This window comes from Kogia breviceps, chromosome 10 (genome assembly GCF_026419965.1).
Source record: "Kogia breviceps isolate mKogBre1 chromosome 10, mKogBre1 haplotype 1, whole genome shotgun sequence".
Classification (NCBI taxonomy): Eukaryota; Metazoa; Chordata; class Mammalia; order Artiodactyla; family Physeteridae; genus Kogia; species Kogia breviceps.
In genome coordinates, this window is record NC_081319.1 from 82,518,430 (window position 1) to 82,540,692 (window position 22,263).

At 38.4% G+C, this 22,263-nt stretch overlaps 1 protein-coding gene across 1 annotated transcript in view; it reads right to left on the bottom strand.

The window, feature by feature from the left end:
* Positions 1–6,505: 6,505 nt before the first annotated feature.
* PKHD1 (PKHD1 ciliary IPT domain containing fibrocystin/polyductin) overlaps positions 6,506–22,263 on the bottom strand; it is a 420,109-nt gene continuing 404,351 nt past the window's right edge. The window contains exons 64-66 of the mRNA XM_059075914.1: positions 20,812–20,970; positions 17,191–17,313; positions 6,506–6,939 (exon numbers count right to left, since the gene is read on the bottom strand). Coding sequence (XP_058931897.1) covers positions 6,506–6,939; positions 17,191–17,313; positions 20,812–20,970 — 716 coding nt within the window. The remainder of the gene's footprint in view (positions 6,940–17,190; positions 17,314–20,811; positions 20,971–22,263) is intronic.

Consider the following 22,263-nt stretch of genomic DNA (forward strand, 5'->3'; position numbering starts at 1 on the left):
CTGGAATTCAATCTTTAGATCTATTCCTTCAAGCCATGCCTTGAGAAATCTGTTAAAGTGAAAATACCATAGGAGGTGTGATATAACTAACATTAAAACACTAGTATGAATTATTCTATGAAACTATCTAGAAATTCCAGACAAAATGGGACACTGGATAGGTAAGTTTGATGGAAGGTTATAGAAATGATAGGTCCGGAGCTTGAAATACATATGGTATGAGCTGGTTTGAGTACCAAAGGTGTGGAGACTAAGATTAGGAGAAATAAAATAAGACAAAAGTCAGGGCAAATCCAAAATACACATGTTAATGATTCCACAATTTTGCCTTGAGTTAGTGCTGCTTTTACGCTCTTTACACATATAATTTGTATCTATTTTTAAAACAAAGTACCCTATTTTAATTAATTAGTACACAAAAATACCAAAAAGGAAGAGTAGTTAAGAAATCAAATATATTTAGTTAAGCAATCAGGGATTGTGGCTTCCAATACAATAATTCAAGTTAAAATTTCTACATTACCATATAAATTCTCTTCTTGTGCAGAAAATAGTGTGGCATTATTTTAAAATTCTAAACATAGCACCATCGATCTCAGGGGTCAGACCTCTGCTAGGTGGGAAACGAATGCACTGTTTAGCCCAATACTTAACTTACATTTTCGGATCTTAAATGGAATACTGTATCTAAACTGGGTTTCATCTTTTAACTAGAGGCATTTGTTTATTCACCATCAGTTGTGTTCTAGCACATCCTTAAGTCTCTGAAAAGCAAAACTCGGATTCTTTTAATATTGATTACTTATAGCTGTATCAGGAAGAATGTTCTTAAAGCTTAACCACAAGGAAAGAAAAGGATAAGAATGCCATTTTCTCAGCTATCAAGTGTAATGCTTAGTTGTACCCTCACCTATTTTGGAAGCCTGAACTCTATCTTCCAAGTTTGACCAAGTCAAGGAAATCACTTCCAGATACAGCTATAAGTTTATTTAGCCCAAAATCATTTCTCAGAAATAAAGTCTACAATATTAATAATTTATTAGAGTATAAGGGATTATTACTTTATATTATTTATAATAGTAATGTATTAGTAATGTACCAACGCATCCTGGTATGCCTGGAACTTCCTGAGGTTTTCTGGTTTTTGCACTGAAAGTCTTACATCCTGGAAACCCTCCTGTCTCAGGCAAATCAGAACAGGTGGTCCAAATACCGATATGTTCTTGACAAAATGTCATTTCAAAACTAGTTTACCCACTTAAATGAGCAATTAAAAGAAAATAGATTCAATAAATTAACTTCTTTTTTTAAGAACGCAGAACAGTATTTACAGTTTTCATTTAAATTTGTCAAGTGGAATTTGGATAAATAGAGTGTGTATTTTAAGTAGTCGTGGTATTTTCAATGTTCACTTTTGGTTTAAATTTTGTGTTATTTTTATTTCAATAAATATGCAGTCAAAATTTGCTTTTTTCCCACTACGTTAATCACACTTAAGACCCCAAATCAAGATTTTTCTCTACACACAGTCAGACATCTCCTGTCAAAATTCCAGACAAGCCTGTAATTGTGCACATACACCCAGAATGAAGCATCTATATTTCTAATGCGATTTCAAGCCAGTGTATCAGATTTAAGATCTTTATTATCTATGAGGCAGGACAGAATGTAGATAAATGTCCGGATGGTCCAAGCTTTCAAAGAATGTCGGCATTTATTCTGTGGATATGCATCCTTGCACAGCCACCAGCCAGGACTGTGCATGACACAGCTAAATACAATTCTGTTTTCTCAATCCCCTACCTCTTCCCCTTTGCCCCCGAATCTCCCCTCGTCTCCTCTCTGCTCCCTCCTTCAACTGTTCATTTTGAAGATATACTTTTCACTAGGATTAATACAGGGTTTGCATTTACAATTTTCATTTACCAAACAGAAAAATATTTTACTAGAAGGGAATGGTATTAAGGAGAATGATTTTCCATGTGCCCCGAGGCCGGGCATAGGCAGGATTTGATTTGCTATGTTCGGCTGGAATCTGAATTGATACACAGAGAGGAGAGGGGGTGTTTAATAAAATTTACATTTCATTTTCTCACTTGACATCAGTCTCCTGTCACACATGGAACTGATGGGGATGCTGCAAATAACTTTTTTCAGAATCTAGTTGGGGGGACAGACTTGGAAATGAGAAGACAGAAGGGAGAGAGGGAGACAAGGACAGTCTGGCTTGTTTCCATCTTGTGGTTCCAGGATGGGGAAAAATCCATGGTGTCTGGAGGACCTGAGAGCCGGCATCCTCCACCCTGGGAGGAGCAAGCGCCAGTGGGACACCCAGAGAGGCACCGAGACTGACGCCATCCAGATGCCCACAGGGTAATCTATGGGTCGAGTGAGGGGTTTAAGCTTCTGGGGGACTGGAATTGATTCATGTCCACTGAAAAAGAGATCAGGAGACGTCCAAGAGATTGGAGCAAGGACAAGACAAGAGGACTGGGCTCCCCTTTTGTTCAGGGAAACCATAGTGTCTCTATAGCTGCGTAACAAATTACTGCAACTGAGTGACTTAAAACAGTACCCACCGTGGAATATCACTCAGTCTTAAAGAAGAGGGAAATCCTGCTGCCTGCAACAACACCGATGGACCTAAAGAACATTATCTAAGTGAAATAAGCCAACATAGATAGATGAATAATATATGGTCTTGCTTATATGTGGATCTAAAACAGTCATACTCAGAAGCAGAAAGTAGACTAGTGATTGCCAGAGTCTGGGGGCAATGGGGAGGTGATGGTCAAGGGGCACAAAGCTTCAGTTATGCAAGATAAGTTCTGAAGGTCTACCATCCAGCACAGTGCCAACTGCTAACAATACCGTATTACCCTCAGTGGTCCCTCGGTATCCACAGGGGATTTGTTTCAGGAGCCCCTGCAGATCCCAAAATTCGCAGATGCTCAACTCCCTTACATAAAATGACATAGTACAATTGCATATGTACTTATTGATACAATCTTCTGAGAGGGTCGATCCTATGTTAAGTGTTAAAAGATATAGTGATAATAGTAAATGAGTCATCATTTGGGGATGAAATGAGGGATGATATAGAGCAATCAATTCAAATCCCAGTAAATTCTAGAAAGTCCTACAAATGTGTTAAACAGAACTTCCGTCTCAAAACAGACCAGATTTATGGGCAGAATCTATTCTTTTTTTGAACTGTTCCAAGCAAAGAAATTCCCAGTCTTTTGAGGCCTAAAGATAAAAAAGGCTAGAAGAATACTTGTAAACACCCAAATCTATGTATTCAACCATTTAAACCTCATTTAACTTTATAAAAAAATGTTTTATCCCTTTTTAAAATATTAAGTTCTGGAAATGTGATTTGCCTCTCAAATATAATGGTAATTTGTCACAGTGATATAGTGTAAACTGAAATCAACGGTTCTACACTCATCAGAGTAATTCCTTTTGCTTATAGCTCTTTCAAAATTGACACAATACATTGTAAGTTCTGGAAACAAAATATGGAACAAATGCATGAATTTTAAATGACAGAATTAATTAAAATCCTTTACTGTTATTGACATGTACATGACATTTTATAGAAGCTTCGTTGATTAATATTTGCACGTAATTTACATTCAATATCCCCATGCTCATTTTTGCGTATAGTTTGCATATATTTCAATGTATAGTAATTTTATACTTTTGGAGTTAGACTGTTAGATGGAAGGGAGTCATTCAACTGAATAATCCTTGAAAGGGGACATCCCTGAGGTACTAAAGCCTCTCAGTACTCAGCAGCCTCTTTGGGCAATGAGATGGGCACGTTTGCTTCAGGACACAACCTTGGTCAGATTGACCCAGGCTCTCACTCTGAGAGAAACACGAAGCTCTGTCAGAGTCTGGTACCTTCCCTGAACACACTCCCCCAAACTCAAGAGATGGTGGAAACTACCCTAGCTCCCATCATCCCTCTCAGGTTTACCATCCATAAATATTTACAAATAACTTTGAACTCTCTAGAATTTTAGTTTGTTCAGTATCTTGGAGGAAAGGAGTCCATCACACATAGAAAATCAGAAATGGGAGGCAAGAAGAGGTCCTCTGAAATTACACAGCAACGAGACATTTTTAAATTACTTATTTGAATAAAGGGTAAGGCTTGTTACTGCTGGGAAACACTTACTGGGTTCCCTATGTTAATCGTCTGAGTAAGTTTAGGGCTGACCTACAGTGGGGCTTTATTTAATCAGCTCATCTCCAGACAAAAAGGAACCAAGAACTCTTCTCTTTGCTTCCAGAATTTACCCAATTCTCCTATTTTTTGAGGAGGAAAAAAGAACTGCCTTACCTATGGGTTGGGGATTCTGGCTAGACTCTGAAATCGCATGACACATGCAAGAGCCCTGCAAGTTACTCTGGATATTTCTGGCTGCCGTTCAGGCCCAAAGAGTCCATTCTGGACTCAGGGATGCTAGGTTTTGCTAGGGTAAAATTAATAGGTCGATTATGGTTGTTCCCAGCCAAAGGCATAGGATCAAACTTGCCTTCCAAAAAGATCAGTGTTTAGCACATGGAGGATGGATAGGAAGATAGTAGAGACTGGGAGAAGGGTAAAGAAGGTGTAGAAATAAGAGCTGGTAGCTGACTTTTGGGGAAGCGTTAGATAGAAGAAGAAGTCGTGGGTGACTTCTAGATTTTCTAGTCTGAATGTGGTCATGCCATGCACTGTATGAGGGCAAGCCGGAGGAGAAGCAGGTTTTAGGCCCTGTTAACATTGTAGTAGCTGTGGGAAAACCTAGTGGAAGTTCTCAGTTGGCAGCTCGATAAACAATATAGAGCTCAGGAAAGACACCTGGGCTGGAACTGGAGGTGGTGAAAGGGAGAATGTACAGACAAACTCTTAGTGGGCAGTTTTCTACTCCTCAAGAGCCTTAACTTCTGAAATGTTTGTGTAGTGAGAGAATACAGCTCTCTGAGGACCCAGAGATTCTAACACAGAGTCACAGAGAAGACTGCCTACCTCCTTTCAGGGGCAGCTTTAAGATCTGAGATGTCTGTAAGACACCTAAAGAATGGACACAGGGGCTGAGAACTTCCCTGCCAGCTCATGGTAGAGTGAGACATACTTTCCCGCTGATGCCCTCAGATGATGACTTTCTGCCATTAATACCTCCTCCGGGGCTAATTCCAGGACATCATTGTTTAGAATTCTGCCGTGGAAGGGTGTGTTTCCTTCCTCTGCTCTAATTCAAACATAGGACGGCCCCTTCATCTTTCAGAGATTGAAAAATCCTAGTTTCGATTTAGAGAAAAGCTCAGAACAAGTTCTTTCTAGATATTTTCTTCACCTTTGCGGTCTTGCCTTTACTCCCTTGGTGCATAAGACCTTCTGGATCCACAGCCAAGGACACAGGCTGCTTATAAAGTATCAGTTAGTTTGGACACAGATGGGCCCTCTGCAAATGTGTGAAGTGGGTGAAACTGCCTTTCAGATCCTTACTCAACTTATCAGCATAGCTAACCCTCTGCTCTGGTCTCCATCTGAACCCCTAGCACACAGCCTAGAGAGGCTGCATATGATGTAATCTCTCTCATGCACTATCTTCTCCAAAAAGCAGTTAGTTCTCTAATAATTAAGTTAGCTGATAATCCACTTGGCCCCTTGGTCATCTCTAGTCTCCCAATACAGTTTTTTTCCACTTGTAAATTTGACTCAGTTATTAACAGAAAGAACTATTGAAAAATATAACTGTGGTCCATGGACAGTTTCCTTACCCAAACTTGCTATTTTTATATTTTTTCCTTAACTAAAATCTCAGCAAAGCCCACGAGAATCTCAATATCCGGGTGTCAGTACTCATGAGGTGCAAGCTTGGTATGTTTGCTCAACTGTGGGCTCCTAATAATGATTGAATTCAAGCCATGAAATAAAAATCATCTTGTGAAAAATCAGGTGGTTGCCTTGTGGTTGGAAGTTAAGGCTGACAGACCAGGGAGCGGGGGTCTTCTGTCCTTCAAATATTCCCATAGGAAAAATAAATGTTTTGCTCTAACACTGAAGAAATAGCTGTAGCAGACCAGACTTTTTCATGATCCCTTCAGTAAGAGAAGCACAAAGCTTTGTGGGGGATCATCCTAGAGGAAGCTTAATACCACCCCCTACTGGTACGAATCAGCATTACACCGATATTGACATTGGGAAGTCAGAAAGATAACCAGCTTAAGCTAAAAACAAGTAAAAAAATTATCTAGTATTTGGGAACCTATTATTTGCCTGACATTGGACTGGGATTCGTGATCAATACAAAAGATGTATCAGATCCCATTTCAATGTACATTCGTTTATATGACTGTCTTCCGTTTTAAAGGTGAAAACAGAGGATTCAGAGTCCACATTCTCCCTTCTTAGTGTCCACACTGGTCAGGCCTCATCTCCCCTGCTCATCGTGACCCAGATATATTTTGAACATTATGACTTTCAAACGCCCTCACTACTCCTGGATCACAGCTGCTCCTGACCAGCCTCCGGACGTGCCGAATGGAGGCAGAATGCCTCGGTGGCACCGCAGGAGGCTGGCTTCTCCTGGGACAGCCCCAGGCTGACATGCTCCTTGCCCAGGCGACTCCGGCCCTGCAATCGCTGCCTCTCTCGTCTGAGGTCTGGGCAGGGCAGCAGCAGCTGATCTTGGCCTGACAGCTGGTACCGGAGGACCTGCTCCTGGGCCTCCTTCCAGCTCCCAGTCTCCTGCAGGTACACCTGCTGAGCAGGAGAGCCCCAAGCACAGGTGTTTCTGTGCGATGCGACACTGGGAATACTGGGAGCAGGCAAAGCGGCCTCGGCCGCTTCTCGGCGGCTCACCTTCCTCTTGGACACACCATTCGGTGACTGATGGGGGAGCTGGTTCAGCTTGCCCCGCATGACCTTCATCCTCACATCTGTGAGAGAAAAGAAGGAGGAGAAGAAATAGACTTTGTTCTCAATCAGCTGATCGCACCGTTTGCATATTTGGCGCTCCTGAAAAGGTATCTCCAAATAATTAAAGATGGAGTTATATCACCTTATCGATTTCCAAGTATCTTTGGGAATACATACTTTTTCGAAAAAAAAAAGAAAAACACGATATCCTAAGCCCAACTGATAATTACTAATAACCGTCTAACACAAAGTTGATAATATAGCTTCCCAGAAAAAAACTTTTATGATGTTGATAAGTCAATCAGGATTTTTCATTGTAAGCATGGCAGCTTAAATATGAAAATAAGGCCAGAGTCAGACCTTACCCAGTGGGTTAACTCACACTTGTATTTAGAAATGTGAGTTCTGAAAACAAGTCTTATTAATACTTTGGGCTCTTCTGCCACATTCATCATTTAAATATTTTTGATTTTACAAAAACATAAATATAAACATATGCAGAGAAAAAGATATAAATAAACACATATTCATATGAGTGTGTATATATAATTACCAACCTATAAGAAAACACACCCTAGGCCTGAAATATCTTTTCCATGCTGTCTTTCAAAACTCTCTGCCTTCTTTTACTCACCTCCCCAAATTTCTCACTTCCTTCAGAAAATATTTCCTAACTCATAAATGTCTCATCCTCATAATTCATTGAGTGTTGAGGTATGTATCAATCTATTTTTACAAACAATAAAATGTTATAGTTCAACTTTTTAAATAATTTTATTAAATTATTGTTTTTAAACAAATTAAAGGAAATTCAAAATTATTCTATGTTAATGATACTCATCCTTTTACATTCCAGTATGTGCTCTTTGAAGAGAGAAAGGATCATAATCATTTAAAGTAACACTTATATAGCAATTATAGCAATTATCACATGCTGGCCACCAATTTATATATATATATATATATATATATATATATATATATACATATATATATATATATACATATATATAATTTAATCCTTACCAGCACTCTGTGAAGTAAGTGCTATTATTGTCTCCCTCTTAGAAGGGAGGTCATTGGGATACAGAGAGATTAAGTAACTTTTCAAGACAACATATAAAGGAATGGCAGATCTTACTTACATTACAGAGGTCAAGATTTGTGGCTCCAGAGTCTGTACTGTGAGAACCACACAATACCGTGTAACGTTAAGATAGCAGTGGGGAGTTAAGAAGAAAGTCTGGCTGGATACATGCACGAGAGTGGGGCACGACGTTTCCCATCCCTGCTTATCTCATATCTCACCACCAAATGCATAACGTGACCTGTCGGGAACCAGCTGCAAGCTGACACAGTCCTTGCAACTTAAAGCATGGCAAAGTCCTGCTTAATTCTCGACAGGACCCGAAAGAGTTATTAGAGAAGATAATGAGTCTTAGCCCACGAGGTTGCTTGCGGTTTCTCTAACAGTAGTTTGTACTCGGCATGTTCCGTAGTCACAGTCTGCTCTCATGCGTGTTTATATCCTGGTTCGCAGAATGTTTTGTACTATAATTTCAACAATAGGGAGATACTGTCTGATGATTCGGTTTGGTGATTTTAACAAAAACATGTATTGTCTACCGCAATATATAAAAACAAGTTTGACGAGAAATAAAGTGTGTGTGTGCTTGTACAGCCCCCTCCTGACCCCGTCTCTTCTTCATCCCCTCACCTGCTCTCAGGACTTGGTCCTCAGTCTAACAGCGACTGACAGTGAACTTTTTGTACATGTATAGTTTTAAATACAAGGTAGATGTTAATTTATGAACCTGTGTATTATGCTCCTCTCTTACTTACAGAGACCCATCTTGGCTTGTGTCAGGAGACAGTCATCATGTCTATATCGTGGTGTAAGAGACAGTATTGAGGCAAAGGTAACAATTTCCCACCTCAATTTAATCTAACAATGAATGGGAGCTGAGGTGAGGAAGAAAGAAGGTAATAGCAACATAATATAAATATGAGTACTCTCTCTATATATAAAATATATATAACACACTTTTAATTTGGAACAGTAAAACAAGATAAAGTAATCATGTTGTTTATATAGTTTTGATGATGTGTCAATTAATATTCTATGAAGCCCACCTTATCCATATCTTCTCTCTCTTCTTCCACAGTCCCTTTTGCCTAGCATGTATCTGCCATGGTCTTCTAACTATGGGATAACTCTCTTGCTTAGAGCTTTCAGGTTATCCTAGGCTCACTTATGGGATCTTTAAATCTTCCAGAACTGTTCCTTAACAGCTCAAATTACATTGATTTGTGCCTCAATACTTGTTGGCTGGAGTTTCTCATTTGACTTGGGCAACTCTTTCTATTATTGGACACCTTTCCTTGTATGACAGTCTCATCCTCCTCTTAGGACTTTGAGTTCCTTCAGGGAAGGAACTTTTTTTTGCCGTTAACCTTGTCCCTCTGTTAAGCCCAATCCTATGTCAAGTATTGAGCTTGGTGTCATCTCTATAATTACCGCTCCCACCAGGAGAAAAAGATATAGTTTATCAAGATCAGCAAATAACCAAATAACAAGAATAATCAACTGTCAGATAGAAGCAAAGTTTAAAAAGGAAAAAGGGCTTTGAATTTTTATCCCTTGGTACAACCAATACCATCTCATGTAAGGGGAATCAAACACTACAAGTCACCTATTTTCAATCCATTGAAGATATTGTTATCCTGTTTTTGAGAGACCGTCTTTGGAAATCTATTCTCCCTTGTTCTTCAGGTCTGCGTCTATTCATAAAAGACTAACACGAGTGTAGCTTTCCTCTACAGGCCCAAAACCATTTAAAAATCTCCCATGAATTATTTACATGGCAGCTCCAATCAGCAACATAGCTGACAGACTCCCCAGCTGAAATGAGAGTGCACTGAGTAAAGGGGCAGAGGGGGGCTGGCCACTTCCCACTGTGAGGTTATAGACAGAACTAAGTCAGCACACATTATATGTCAGCACCGACATCAGAAGGAATCCGATCCTTTGATCTTGGACCTCCACTGGAAGCTTAGATCTCAGACAAATGAGATAAAAAAATGAATTTATAGCAGATACGTGTCCTAAGGCATTCAGCTGAATATTTGGGTTTTAGGGAAGGAAGAATAGTGCATATCAAATCATATGAAACGGCATGCCTCCTTTCCACCTCCACCTCATTGGTGAGTCCCCATTAAAATGGAAAGATAGCATTTCACATTGCTCCTCCACATTATCTCAGAGTCCCATTTGTGGGTTTGATCAAGTTTCAGGAAGAACGGGGTAAAATATGGGAACACAGATCCTTTCTCTATGAAAAGGAAGACTCCGTGGTTTGGGGTCCATCCAGGTTCATCCACAGTCAGAGAAACTTTTCCAGGTAACCTTGATCTCTTTTGGCTTCCAGAACTTTCTTGGGCAAGAAATATGCTGAGCTACGATTTTAAAAATTTGTGTGCTTAGTAGTCATTGGCTTTTTTTTTCTGCTTCTTTTTTGTTTCATTCACTAGTTTGTTGTATTTTTTAGATTCCACATATAAGTGATATCACAGTATTTGTGATATCAAAAACAGTATTTGTCTTTCTCTGTCTGACTTATTTCACTTATTGGTTTCTTTTGCAATGGGATAATTAACAATGAATATCCCCTCTCCCCACCCCATTCCCACTCTTTATATTTTCATAGCATAGTCTCCATGTGCTGCATTTAGTGTTGGATGACCTGGATTCAGTACGAAAGACCCAGTATAATGACCTCTATTTTGAAGCCTAAATAGGATCTAAAGCAGCAAGATAGATGGCTGATCAGCCAGAATAAAGAATGGACTCCACTTTGGTTTCTCATTTGTCAATAAGGGCACAGTCCTGCCCACATATTGCAGAAGACATATACATAATTAATAAATAACATTAAATTATTCATTATTAATTGGTAAGTATTAATTAATATTAATGGATAAATATTATAAATACTATCACCAATGTCCTTTCTAGATTATTTGTTCCTTTAAATGAAAAATTATTATTTATTTTTAATAAGCAATGCATGGCAAATCAGGAAGTATGAAAATTTTTAGAAGATAAGGAAAAAAAATGCCTCTAATCCCACATATCATAAGTAATCTCCACTTTATTATGTTTGTAATACTCTAGCAATGGCTATGTTTTAGTAAACCTAATTTAACTCATTAATCTATCTACAGTTTACTTTGGTATATTTTTTGAAGTGTGAATCTAGATTAATAAATGTTCTAAATAGTCAAATTTACAGCCCCATTTATAGACTAATGCTTGTGTTTTCCTTTATTTTTATTATCTCCATCACATATTACATTTCTATATCTAATATCTATATCTATATCTATACCTAATTGAGATTATTTCTCATAATGTGCTCATATATTCTTATGTCAGTATCACATTGTCTGAAGACTAGTGACATAAATATTATCTCTCTGGTTGAGCTACCTTTTCCCACTGCCAAAAAAACCAATTTCCTGCAAAAAATTAGTTTTCTAGTACTGATCTATAGTTTCTGAAGAATTTTAGAATCATCTTATGCTGTTCTACTCCTGTATAAAATAATTGGAATTGTGTTAAACCGAAGTTAATATAGAAATAACTGAGGTCTTTGCGATATTAGTCAACCTAATTAGAAACATGTTGTAATTCCCTATGTATCAAGTCTTCTCTGTAAACTATTCAATAAAATATAGTTTATTTTTTATATAAGCCCCATATATCTCTTATTTAGATTTTTTTCTCCAAGGCAGCATATTCTTTGTCACTAATGTGTATTTCTTTGTTTTTCCTAGCTGTATACCATTGGCTTATACAATATGATTTTTGCATAGATTGACATTATATTTGAGTAAGTTACTCAAGTTAATTATAAATTATAGCAGTTAGTGGTTGAATCTTTAAGTTATCATTAAATAATCATCTGCAAATCATCATATATTTTCTCCAAAATTGTCCGCTAAATTTTGTTTTATATCTGACTTTGTTTCTTCCTATTCCAAAATATATGTTATAAAATTATGGTAAGAATGAGCTCTGTGCTTTACCCTCATTTAAGAAGGAATTCTTCTAATATTCCGCTGTTAAAGGTAATATTGGATCTCGGTTGCAAATAGCATTGGAACTCTCCATCTTATTTACCAGGCATCTTATTCATTCCTGGTTATTTTATTTTAAAGCTTCCTTAAGGAGTGATAGATTTTATTTATGTCTTTAAATTAGGAGATGTTCATATCTTTTTATTATATGGAATGGACATGCTATTTATTAATAACTTCCAAATATAGTTTTACTTTCTTGGGAACTTGGGATAATTTCTTGTTCTAAACTGTTTTGTTCTTCACTGTTTCCAGACATCTTGAGGCCAGCCCTCTCCTCTCCTCTCCCTGTCATTCCTATAGATTTGTACTTACAAAAAGGTAAACTGACAATCTTTTTTGTTTTACATTCACAACACACAGCATACACAGTCAGTAGAATTCAAATGTGGTAGAGATAAGAAATCCACAAAGTTAATGTTTATGGTCACACTTGCATGGTATGGAGCCCTTTTTCACATGCCAGTCTTTCACTCCCAACATTCGGGGCATGTATTTCACATACACACACACAATAGTGACCAGTAGCCAGACACAGATCAGGGTACAATTTGGAGAAGGCAGCACTGAGATCTCCAGCAGTAGCTGTCCTGCAAAGACAAAGGCAGTCCCCAGGAAACTGGGAGAGGAAGCTCAGGTGGCCAGCAGACAGCATTGCCTGGAAGGAAGTTGTTGCTTTTTGCCCATTGTTAGGACCCAAAAGATGTGTGGCCACTGTCCTGTTGTCAATCTTATGAACCAGGATTAAATGTCTCCATCTCTTTTAGATGAGATGAGTAGCCGTTCTTTTTTTGTCAGCAGTTGTAGGAACTGCTGGAAACCAGGGGCCTCTGGAAAGGGGAGAGGGAAAGGAGAAAGGCTCATTTCATTTCTACCTTCACCATTTACTCAACAATGGTGATCAACGGTCTCATGTCCTAACACCCTCTGGTAAAGGTGCTGCTGGGATTAGAAAAGATACAGAACTTAAACAGAAGAATCTGGACAAGATAAAAACAAATAATTATATTACATATAAAAGGTGTTAAATGAATAAAAGGGAGGTGTCACAAAAGTTGACAGAAGGGGACTATTCCTTCTAGATAAAAGATTTTGAAAAAAAGAGAAAAAGGTTTTGATCTGGGATTGGAAAGAATGGAAACTTTAGATCTGTGGGTACATTATAGAAGGGTATCTTTAAACCGAGAGTCTTATTCTCTGTGTACAGGGAATACTGTCCTGGTGGGAAAAGAGAAAGAGTGAAGGAAGAACGTCTATAAGGAGTGTGTTAACTGAGGCTGAACTGAAGATATATCTGGGAAATGGAGGGTGGGAGATGAAAACCAAGACACAACAGAAGTGGAATTGATAAAACCTAGCAAGCAAGGGGGCAGGGTGGTAACCGGAGACTAGCAGTTAAAGGTAACTCTGAGGTGTCTAGCCTGGGAGATTTGGGGGATACTAACCAAATAAGGGGAATAAGGGAACAGTCGAGAAGGAATGGTACAAAACTGAGTTTCAGCAGAGCAAAGCAGGGCTCCTTCCCTGCTCTTCTGTGAACCTGAGTTTGTGCAAAGTACACAATTAAGCCCTTAGCAAATGGGATTTGAAACCGTGTGATATGATTTGGGAGCTGGAAGCACTAAACATGTAGCTTAGAATAATGGCATTCTTTCTCTCCTTTGGCATTCTCTCCCCTCTTCAAATTCTTCAAATACATATTGTTTGTTATGATTGCTTCACACTTAATTGTTTATTGCCTGGAATTGTTCTTTCATTTTCCCCAAAATATTATCCTTGTGTCCCAATCATATTAGAAATTCATAAAGGATAGGTAGCCAAATATCATCTCTTTGTAACTATACAGAGAGGACCTTATAAGGTACAAAAAAATTCAGGAAATAAATAAATACTTATTTAATATGTATTGGAAGATAAAATTTAAGTTCATTCATTGTAATTCCAGCAATCTCTCACCTAAATGTTACAAAGACGAGTAATCGCTTCTGCCAGGATTTCTCAACCTTGGAATTACTGACATCTTGAGCCAGATCATCTTTGTGGTGGGGGTGATCTCTTCTCACTAGATGCTAGGAGCATCCCCCTCCGCCAAGCTGTGACAACAAAAATGTCTCCAGACAATGCAAGGATCCGCTGGAGGTAGGATGATCAAATGTCCCAATTTGTCTGAGACTGAGGGAGCTACTGAGACACAAGGCTTTCATTTTTAAAACTACGAAAGTTCTAGGAAAGCCAGGATGACGTGCACCCTACTTGGGAGACAAAATTGCCCCTAGTTAAGAACCATTGTCCTGTGGGAACAGAGAGCCATCTTTATCTGACAAATTCCAAAAACCGTTAAGTGCTACTATGGAGGTATGATTTCAGTATTTTTGGAAACCCAAAGAGGAAAATATTCATTTTCATTGAGGTGGGGAGGATTAGAGAAGATTTATGGAAAAAAAAGGGCATAGCAGCTGGTGCTGAAAAGCTTGAGGAGGTTTTAACAGGTGAGTGTGAGGACAGGGCAAGATGAAACCCAGAGTAGGAGGAGGAAGACAGGGTGGAGTCAGGTCTTGGAGGGCGTTGAGTCCTAAGTAACAAGAAAGATCAACGATAAATAACACATACACAGCACGTACAATACGCCAGGAATCTTGACGCACTCTAGAGTGACATTAACTCAATCAACATCACAACCTCTGAGCGTGGGCAATATGATTAGGACAATCTTCCTGATGAGGAAACCGAAAGGCACAGAGAGGACTGTGGACCTGCTGGAGGCCACGAAGTAAGTCAACAAGGGAATCAGGATTAAACCCAGTCTTGCTGACACCCGAGTTTCACGCTCTTAACTGTCACATTCTCCTGCCTCTCTAACTGAGGCTGGTAATTCATTAAATCTTCTGAGTAGCAAGGTGACAAAAGCAGATGTGAATTTTAAAAGCTAGCTCAGATGCTCCCTATGTCAAAAACCCTGGTAAAAGTAAAACACAAGGGATACACGCTTTACTCCCTTCCCTGTTGCATGCATACAATTTTGCTAAAAGCCGTAACATGATGAATTTACAGTCTGAATCTACTGGACAGTGGAAATGCTTGATTCCACCAGCTAAATATGTGATGGTGATGCTTGCAGAGTGCTTATGAGAGAGACAGCCAATCGCTTGATCAGCAAATGCCACAAGTTTAAAAACAAAGAAGGAAAAGGAAACTAGAGTGCCATGGTAATAATAAAATAAAACCTAATTTCTTTAAAGCTAACAATAATTAGATGTTTTGTAGCTGGTAATAATCTCCAAAGAAAAGCAAGAGATGCCTCATTACTTCCCTTGGAAACAATGCTCTTAAGATTCGGACAAAGCTTAGAAGATAAGAAAACAAATCCGCTCTGATGCCCAGGGGAGGATTTGGATCACACATCTTTCTATTTTTAACTTGGATGTCCTAATAAAATGGCCTCTTTCATTCTTCCATCTCTTCAATCTAAACTCTTCCACAGGAGCCCTGTCTCTTGTTTCATTCCTGATAATTTATTAATAAGCTCCCACATAAAAAATGTCCCTTAATAAAACATCCAGGCATTGTGGACTGTGTAATGTAGTTAATTTAAGCTGGGAAACTGAGAGTCATGTAAATGGCCATATTAGATTAGGGGAAAGATTAGCATCACTCCTGCTGTTTGCTGGAAAATGCAGTTGAATATGCCCTTCTTCACGGAGCTGGGTTCAGAGGACCATTTTCAAACACCTGTCCTGAATTTGCATGCCATAATATGGACAAGAAGCTTCTTGTAACCAAAGTCAAAGTGGTGTTAGATGGAATCTAGAAAGATTTCCTGCCCCCTTCTCTCTATCTTCATCCTTCACACCCCCACCCACTCACCACTCACATTCCCTACGACTTTTTTTTTTTTTTTTTTTTTCGGTACGCGGGCCTCTCGCTGTTGTGGCCTCTCCCGTTGCGGAGCACAGGCTCCGGACGCGCAGGCTCAGCGGCCACGGCTCACGGGCCCAGCCACTCCGCGGCACGTGGGATCTTCCCGGACCGGGGCATGAACCCGTGTCCCCTGCATCGGCAGGCGGACTCTCAACCACTGTGCCACCAAGGAAGACCCCCTACTACTTTTTGATGCAGGTCCAGGAGGTGAACGGCGTATGGATGGCTAATTTGATGGGAAACTTAAAAAACAAAACAAAACCCTCATTTACTCTGGGGGAAAAAATCCAAACAGGCAAACAAACTGATACACAGATACACACAGTCACCAGAGTTCATTAAACTCATTAGAGGCAGAACAACTTCGGACTGCTATAGTTTGGTGAAACATCCACTCAGAACTGGTAAGATTTGGATTCCCTTTTGAGCAGAAAATATCATGATAATTGGCTATTATTTAGGGGGAAAAAAGGAATATTCTCCTATTTAGAGCATATGTTTCAAAACATTTCAGATCCATGGAAGTTTCGTGAATATTTTTCATACACCATACTCGTACTTGGCCAATCCACCTTGTGTTCTGCCCATTGTCTTTGTAATTTCTGTGTCCTTAGAAGGACAAAACATTGGTCTGCAATAAAGGCTTATCTTTTCTCTGCCTGGCAGCAACTCTAATGACAATTTAACAATATAACAAGCAAAATCATCTGGCATCATGTACAACGTAGGCAAATAATACCTTTTTCAAAAAGTAAAACCAAACAACAAAGCAGAGCTTAACAAAGCTGACCTATTTCTTGAGGGCTCTGCATTCAATCTATTTTGCATAGCTGGTATTTGGCAACTCCATTCTCTTCTTTCCCAGATTTAATTATGTTGCCAAACTGGCAGCTTTGCACTAGCTAAGGGAAAGATTATATGCCTATACTCTGGTTTTTCTTTCCTCTATATAACAAATTCAAATGGTAAACCCGTAATCTTCTAGTAAGAAAAAATATATATAAATGTCAACTCGAATAATTGGTTAGTAGCTGAGTGAATCAGCTGGACTTGTGTGTTCTTATGCTGGGGTATAACTTCCTTGAGAAGAAGTAACAAAGGCTAAAGAAGGGGCTATACACGGAACTGATTCAGAAACTGGCAGCCAGCGGGAGGCTACACTTCACACACAATGGGTTTGTTTCTCTTGGAATCATCCCATTATCCAAGCTTACCTTCGGCCATCATGGTGCCTTCTTTTGCAGTCTCTACTTGTGATTCTTGGCATTTGGGTGAGACGTGGTTATGATTCTTTTGATCGTTAGTCTGGGACTCAGAAATCTCTTCACTTTTTATTTCTGTATGAATGAAAAAATACATTGGCTTTTTTTAGAATAAAGTGACATTTTTATTATAAATGGGCCCTAAGTGTTAGGATATTTCCCTTCTCCACTCCCCCCCCCCAAATTATTGTGATATACATGCAGTAGAATGCATTTAATAGTCTCAGAGCTTAAGGAATAATGAAATAAAATCCCATATACTGACCACAACACTGAGGTATAAAACTACCATCCGATATAGCTGCCACCACATGTGGTCACTGAACATGGGAAAGGTGACTAGCTCAAAAAGAGATGTCCGGTAAGTGTAAAATACACATCTGATTTTTCAAAACTGTAAGATATCTAATATTTTTATATCCATTACATGTTGAAGTATTATCTTGATAGTTAAGGTTAAATAGCTGCTAGAAAATGACACTATGTGTCTCACTTTGGTGGTTCGTGTTACCTTTCTGTTGACCAGAGCTGCAATGTTACTAATACTTTTAAAAAACATTTTACTTTGAAATAATTATAGATTCACAGAAAGTGTCAAAAGAAATGTATAGGGATGACCATGCACCCTCACCCAGCCTTCTCTCTACTTCCAACAACTTGTGTAACTGCAGTATGACATCAAAACTAGGAAATTGGCACTGGTGCAAACCACAGAGCTCATACAGCTGTGTGCTTTTGATTGAAGACTTTATATCTTCAGTCTGCTCTTAACTAGAGTGATGCCTTCTTTCCTATTCATTTATTCATTAAATATATTAATAAAAATACATTTACATTCTTCATGCCAGGCGTTGTTCTAGGCACTGGAAAAGCCAATGATAAGTATGAAAGACCAGGTCTGCCCTTATAGAGCTTTTATTCTAGTTTGGATGGCAGAAGAAAAATAAATAAATTGTAATATGATGTCAGATAATGCCATGCCAAGACATATGATGATTTTCTCAAGGAAAGGCACTTTTGTGATTGAGTTTTGAGCTGAACTAGTTGATTTTTTTCACAGGACACCATTTTTACATTGAAAGAACTTGAAAGAATTATTGAAAGACAAATTATCGTTATTCATACTTTGGTACTTGGGAGATTTTTTTTTTTTAAGTAAATGAAGTGAGCCTGTAACTTCAAAGAAACGATTGACAGTATTTGTTGCCAGTGATATAAATCAAGCTCAGATGGGAAATTTTAGAACTTTAGAAAATTTTTATCAACTACTATAAGCTTCACAGATTTCTAATTCTGTTGATATTAATGTGATTTTTAAAAAAAATTATAGAAGGAAATATATCAGCATTTTGTAGACCTGCATAACTCAGTGTAACATTTCCTAAATGGCCAAAGCATAATGTTTCAAAATCACGCATGGGCAAATTCTCCATTCAAAGTACAAGGTAGACTGGTGCATTTTCATGTAACGGAATACAAAAAGTACATTGAGATGTAACTTTAAGTAACTTCCTCTTGTCCAGTTTGGGTGCAGTATCAAAGAAGAATGTCTACAATATCTGTAAAGGTTATTAATACTCTTCCTTTTTCTACTATGTATCTGAGTGAGGCTAGATTTTCTTCATATACTTCAGCCAAAACAATACATTGCAACAGACTGAATGCAGAAGCTTCTAAGAGAATCCAGCTGACTTATTTTCAGGCAGACATTAAAGAGTTTTGTAAAAAATGTCATTCTTTTCACTATATATTTTTAAAACATAGTTTTTAAATTAAAAATGTGTTATATTAACATATAATGCATGTCTTATTTGTATTTTAAAATAAATTCATACATAAGCTTTACATGTTCTCTCTTAACTTCTAATTTGGAAATACTGAGAGATAGAACACACAGGGACAAAAGCTCTTTGGGGATTTCGATAATTACTGAAAGTGTGATGAGATCCTGAGATCAAAATTTTGTAAAGTGCTGCTCTAGCCTGTACAACTGGATCAGAGCATCACTTTCTAGGAGGAAGATGGGGAACAATATCCTCTCTGATTCTAAAGTAATAAATGCTAGTTATAGCAATATGAAAAATACAGAAAGATATAAAGAGGGAAATAGAAATTACTCGTACAGAACTGATTACTATGTATTTTTCCATGAAGTTCCTCCTAATCTCTTTAGATTTTTTAAAAGAAAGTTAGAAGTCTGTGTCCAGTCAAGAAAATATGGAAATTAAATACAGGGAAATGTGTCCAAAGATATTGAAAGGTTGAAAAAGCGGACACTGAGATAACTTATAACATTAGTAACTCAGGAAGAAGCTTCCTCTAGAGTTGGGTGAACAAAAGAGAAGAGATGGGGTGAGCGAACTTAGAGGACAGTCCCTCCATGGCTGGGAGGTTTAGCTATAAAATGGAGGTTGAGAATTAAATCACCTACTTCACGAACCATGAGATTAAAAATTATGAAAGGTCTTTACTTTCAAACCAGAAAACACTACTCACATATACACACATACATACACACACCCCCACACACAGTTTCTTAGATTTTAAAATGAATACTAAAACCCCTGATTCAACAAGTCACAGGCAACAACCCAGGATGAGATCCCATTCTTCTTGAGAAAGACAAGGGATCCTTGAGTTTTCTTTAAGTCTGTGAAGCCTGATGATGCCAGGGAGGGAGGGAGAGACCAGGCTGAAGCTTGGTTCAAACTAAAGAGCATCTAGTGGAGCTTCCATCCCTCACCATCTCTCAGAAATCCAAGCATAGTGAACTGTCTAGTGGTGGCACCATGCTACCTCCTCTTTCCTTTCTTAATTTTTCACTTTCTCTCTTTGCCTCTCCTCATTTCACCTCTTTTATTCTCACTCTTCCTTATCACTTTGGGTTCCTAGTATCTCCTAATATCAAAGTGTTTCATCCTTGTCTCCACCCACCCCCCCCCCCCAAAAAAAAAGAAAGAAAGAAAGAAAAAGATCAGCTTCTGGGAAAATGCCTAAGAACACAATTTCTATGCTCCTAGCAAAAAAAAAAAAAAAAAAAAAAAAAAAAACCACACCAAGCACTCTCTTTCTTCTTCTGAAAAAGCAGAGGACATTCCCCCTTTATTGAACTCTCCTTTTGGAGGGTCACCTGGGCTGTACAGCATGGTGTTTCAGAGAGTCAGATATGGAGAGAATCAAACTACCCAGTTTGATCCTGGTGGTGAGACCTTGGTCAAGTCACTTAGCCTTTCTGGGCTTCAGGCTCCACCCCTGAAACACAGATGCAGTACTTAGTACCTACTTCATAGAGTTGTTGTGAGAATTGAATGACTTCACATCTCTAAAGTACTTAGAATCCTATCCATAGTGAGTATTCAAAAAATAAGAGCTGATATTATTATTGTTATTATTATTATTTAGAATTAGACAATCCTTGTCTCTACTGTGTGAGTTGAGTAATTTGGCTCCATGTGGTTTGATATGTTGCAGAGGCTCATAAAAATGTCTCTTTGGGGGAAGAAAAAGAATAGTTAATATATTATACATGATGGTATTTCCTTCAGATATTTTTATTAAAAAAAAATTACATACTTCTGCTTTTGCTTTTCTTAAACCAACAGCATACAAGGCAGCACAGAGCCAGCCACGAGACCCCTGAGCACAGGGAAGCAGCCAGGATGATGGTGGGCTGCTCGGATGGAGTTGCAGGTAAGACAGCAAACAGCCTGGAGCGAGCTGTAAAATTGACCCCTGTTAAAAAAAAAACAAAAAAAACCCAAATAATAACAATAGCATATTAATAAGATGCTAATATAAAATATTGTGGAAAAGATATGGTTATAATAGTACCTGGCACATAGGTGATTCAATAAATATTTATTGAATTAGATGATTCAATATATGAGTCAATAATAAATCCAAGACTCATATTTCTAAAGAATGTCAAGATTCCAACAATAATATATGATTGTTCTTTCCATTTCTGTCCATTATGATGGGGAATTCTTCCAACGCTCTCCTATTTTCAGACCTTTTTTCTTCACCAGTGCAAAGCTGTAGCTTCACTCTCATGTTCCACTAAGTAGAACAGAAGCACTCCGGACTCCAGATTGCGTGAAACTACTTGCTATGACATATGTATCTCATTTCAAATACAACATGTAACACATCAGAACAAGGGCACAGGGACTCCTACTATGGAACCAAGAGAATTTCTAAGGTCCACAAGGATTTTGTTACTGGAAAACTAGGGGTAGAGCAGGGATAGATGGATAGAGCCACTGTGGCTATGAATGAAGGGGCGGAATGGCCGTTCCCTTCAGATAGCACATCTTTCTAAGAACTCGTCTCAAACTCCTCCCTGTTTTGTAGACTGACAAATTTGGTTCTCACTCCATTAGTGTTTCTGAAGCAAGGTAAAAAATAATCTAAAAAAGCAACAAAACAAAACAAACAAACTCTGTCTATACACACAAAAACCTGTACACACATGTTAGTAGCACCTCAGCAACAACCAAAACCTGGAAACAATCCAAATGTTCTTCAACAGATGAATGAATAAACCAACTGTGTTTTTTTCAGGCAATGGAGTAAGACTCAGCCAAAGAGAGAAAGAGAAAAAGAAAAAGGAGTGGGGAGGAAGATAAGGAGGAGAGGGAAGGAGGATAGAGGGAGGGAGGAAACTATTAATAACCCATAACAACTGAGATGAACATCCAAAGCAATATGCTGAGTGAGGAAAGCCCATCTCTAAGGGGTACATATGATATGATTCCATTCATATGACGTTTTAGAAAAGACAAAATTATAGAGATGGAGAACAGATCAGTGGTTGCAGGGATTAGTGGGAGGACGTGAGGACAGAGGAACAGCATACGGGAGACTTCTCGGAAATGTTCTGTATCCTGATTGTGGTGGTGATTACATGAATCTATATATATCTTTGAATTTATAAAATGACCCACCTAAAATAACATCATTTTTACTGTATGTTATTTCAAAAAATAAAAATTTAAAAACTTTGCCTCTAATTTTGGGAATGAT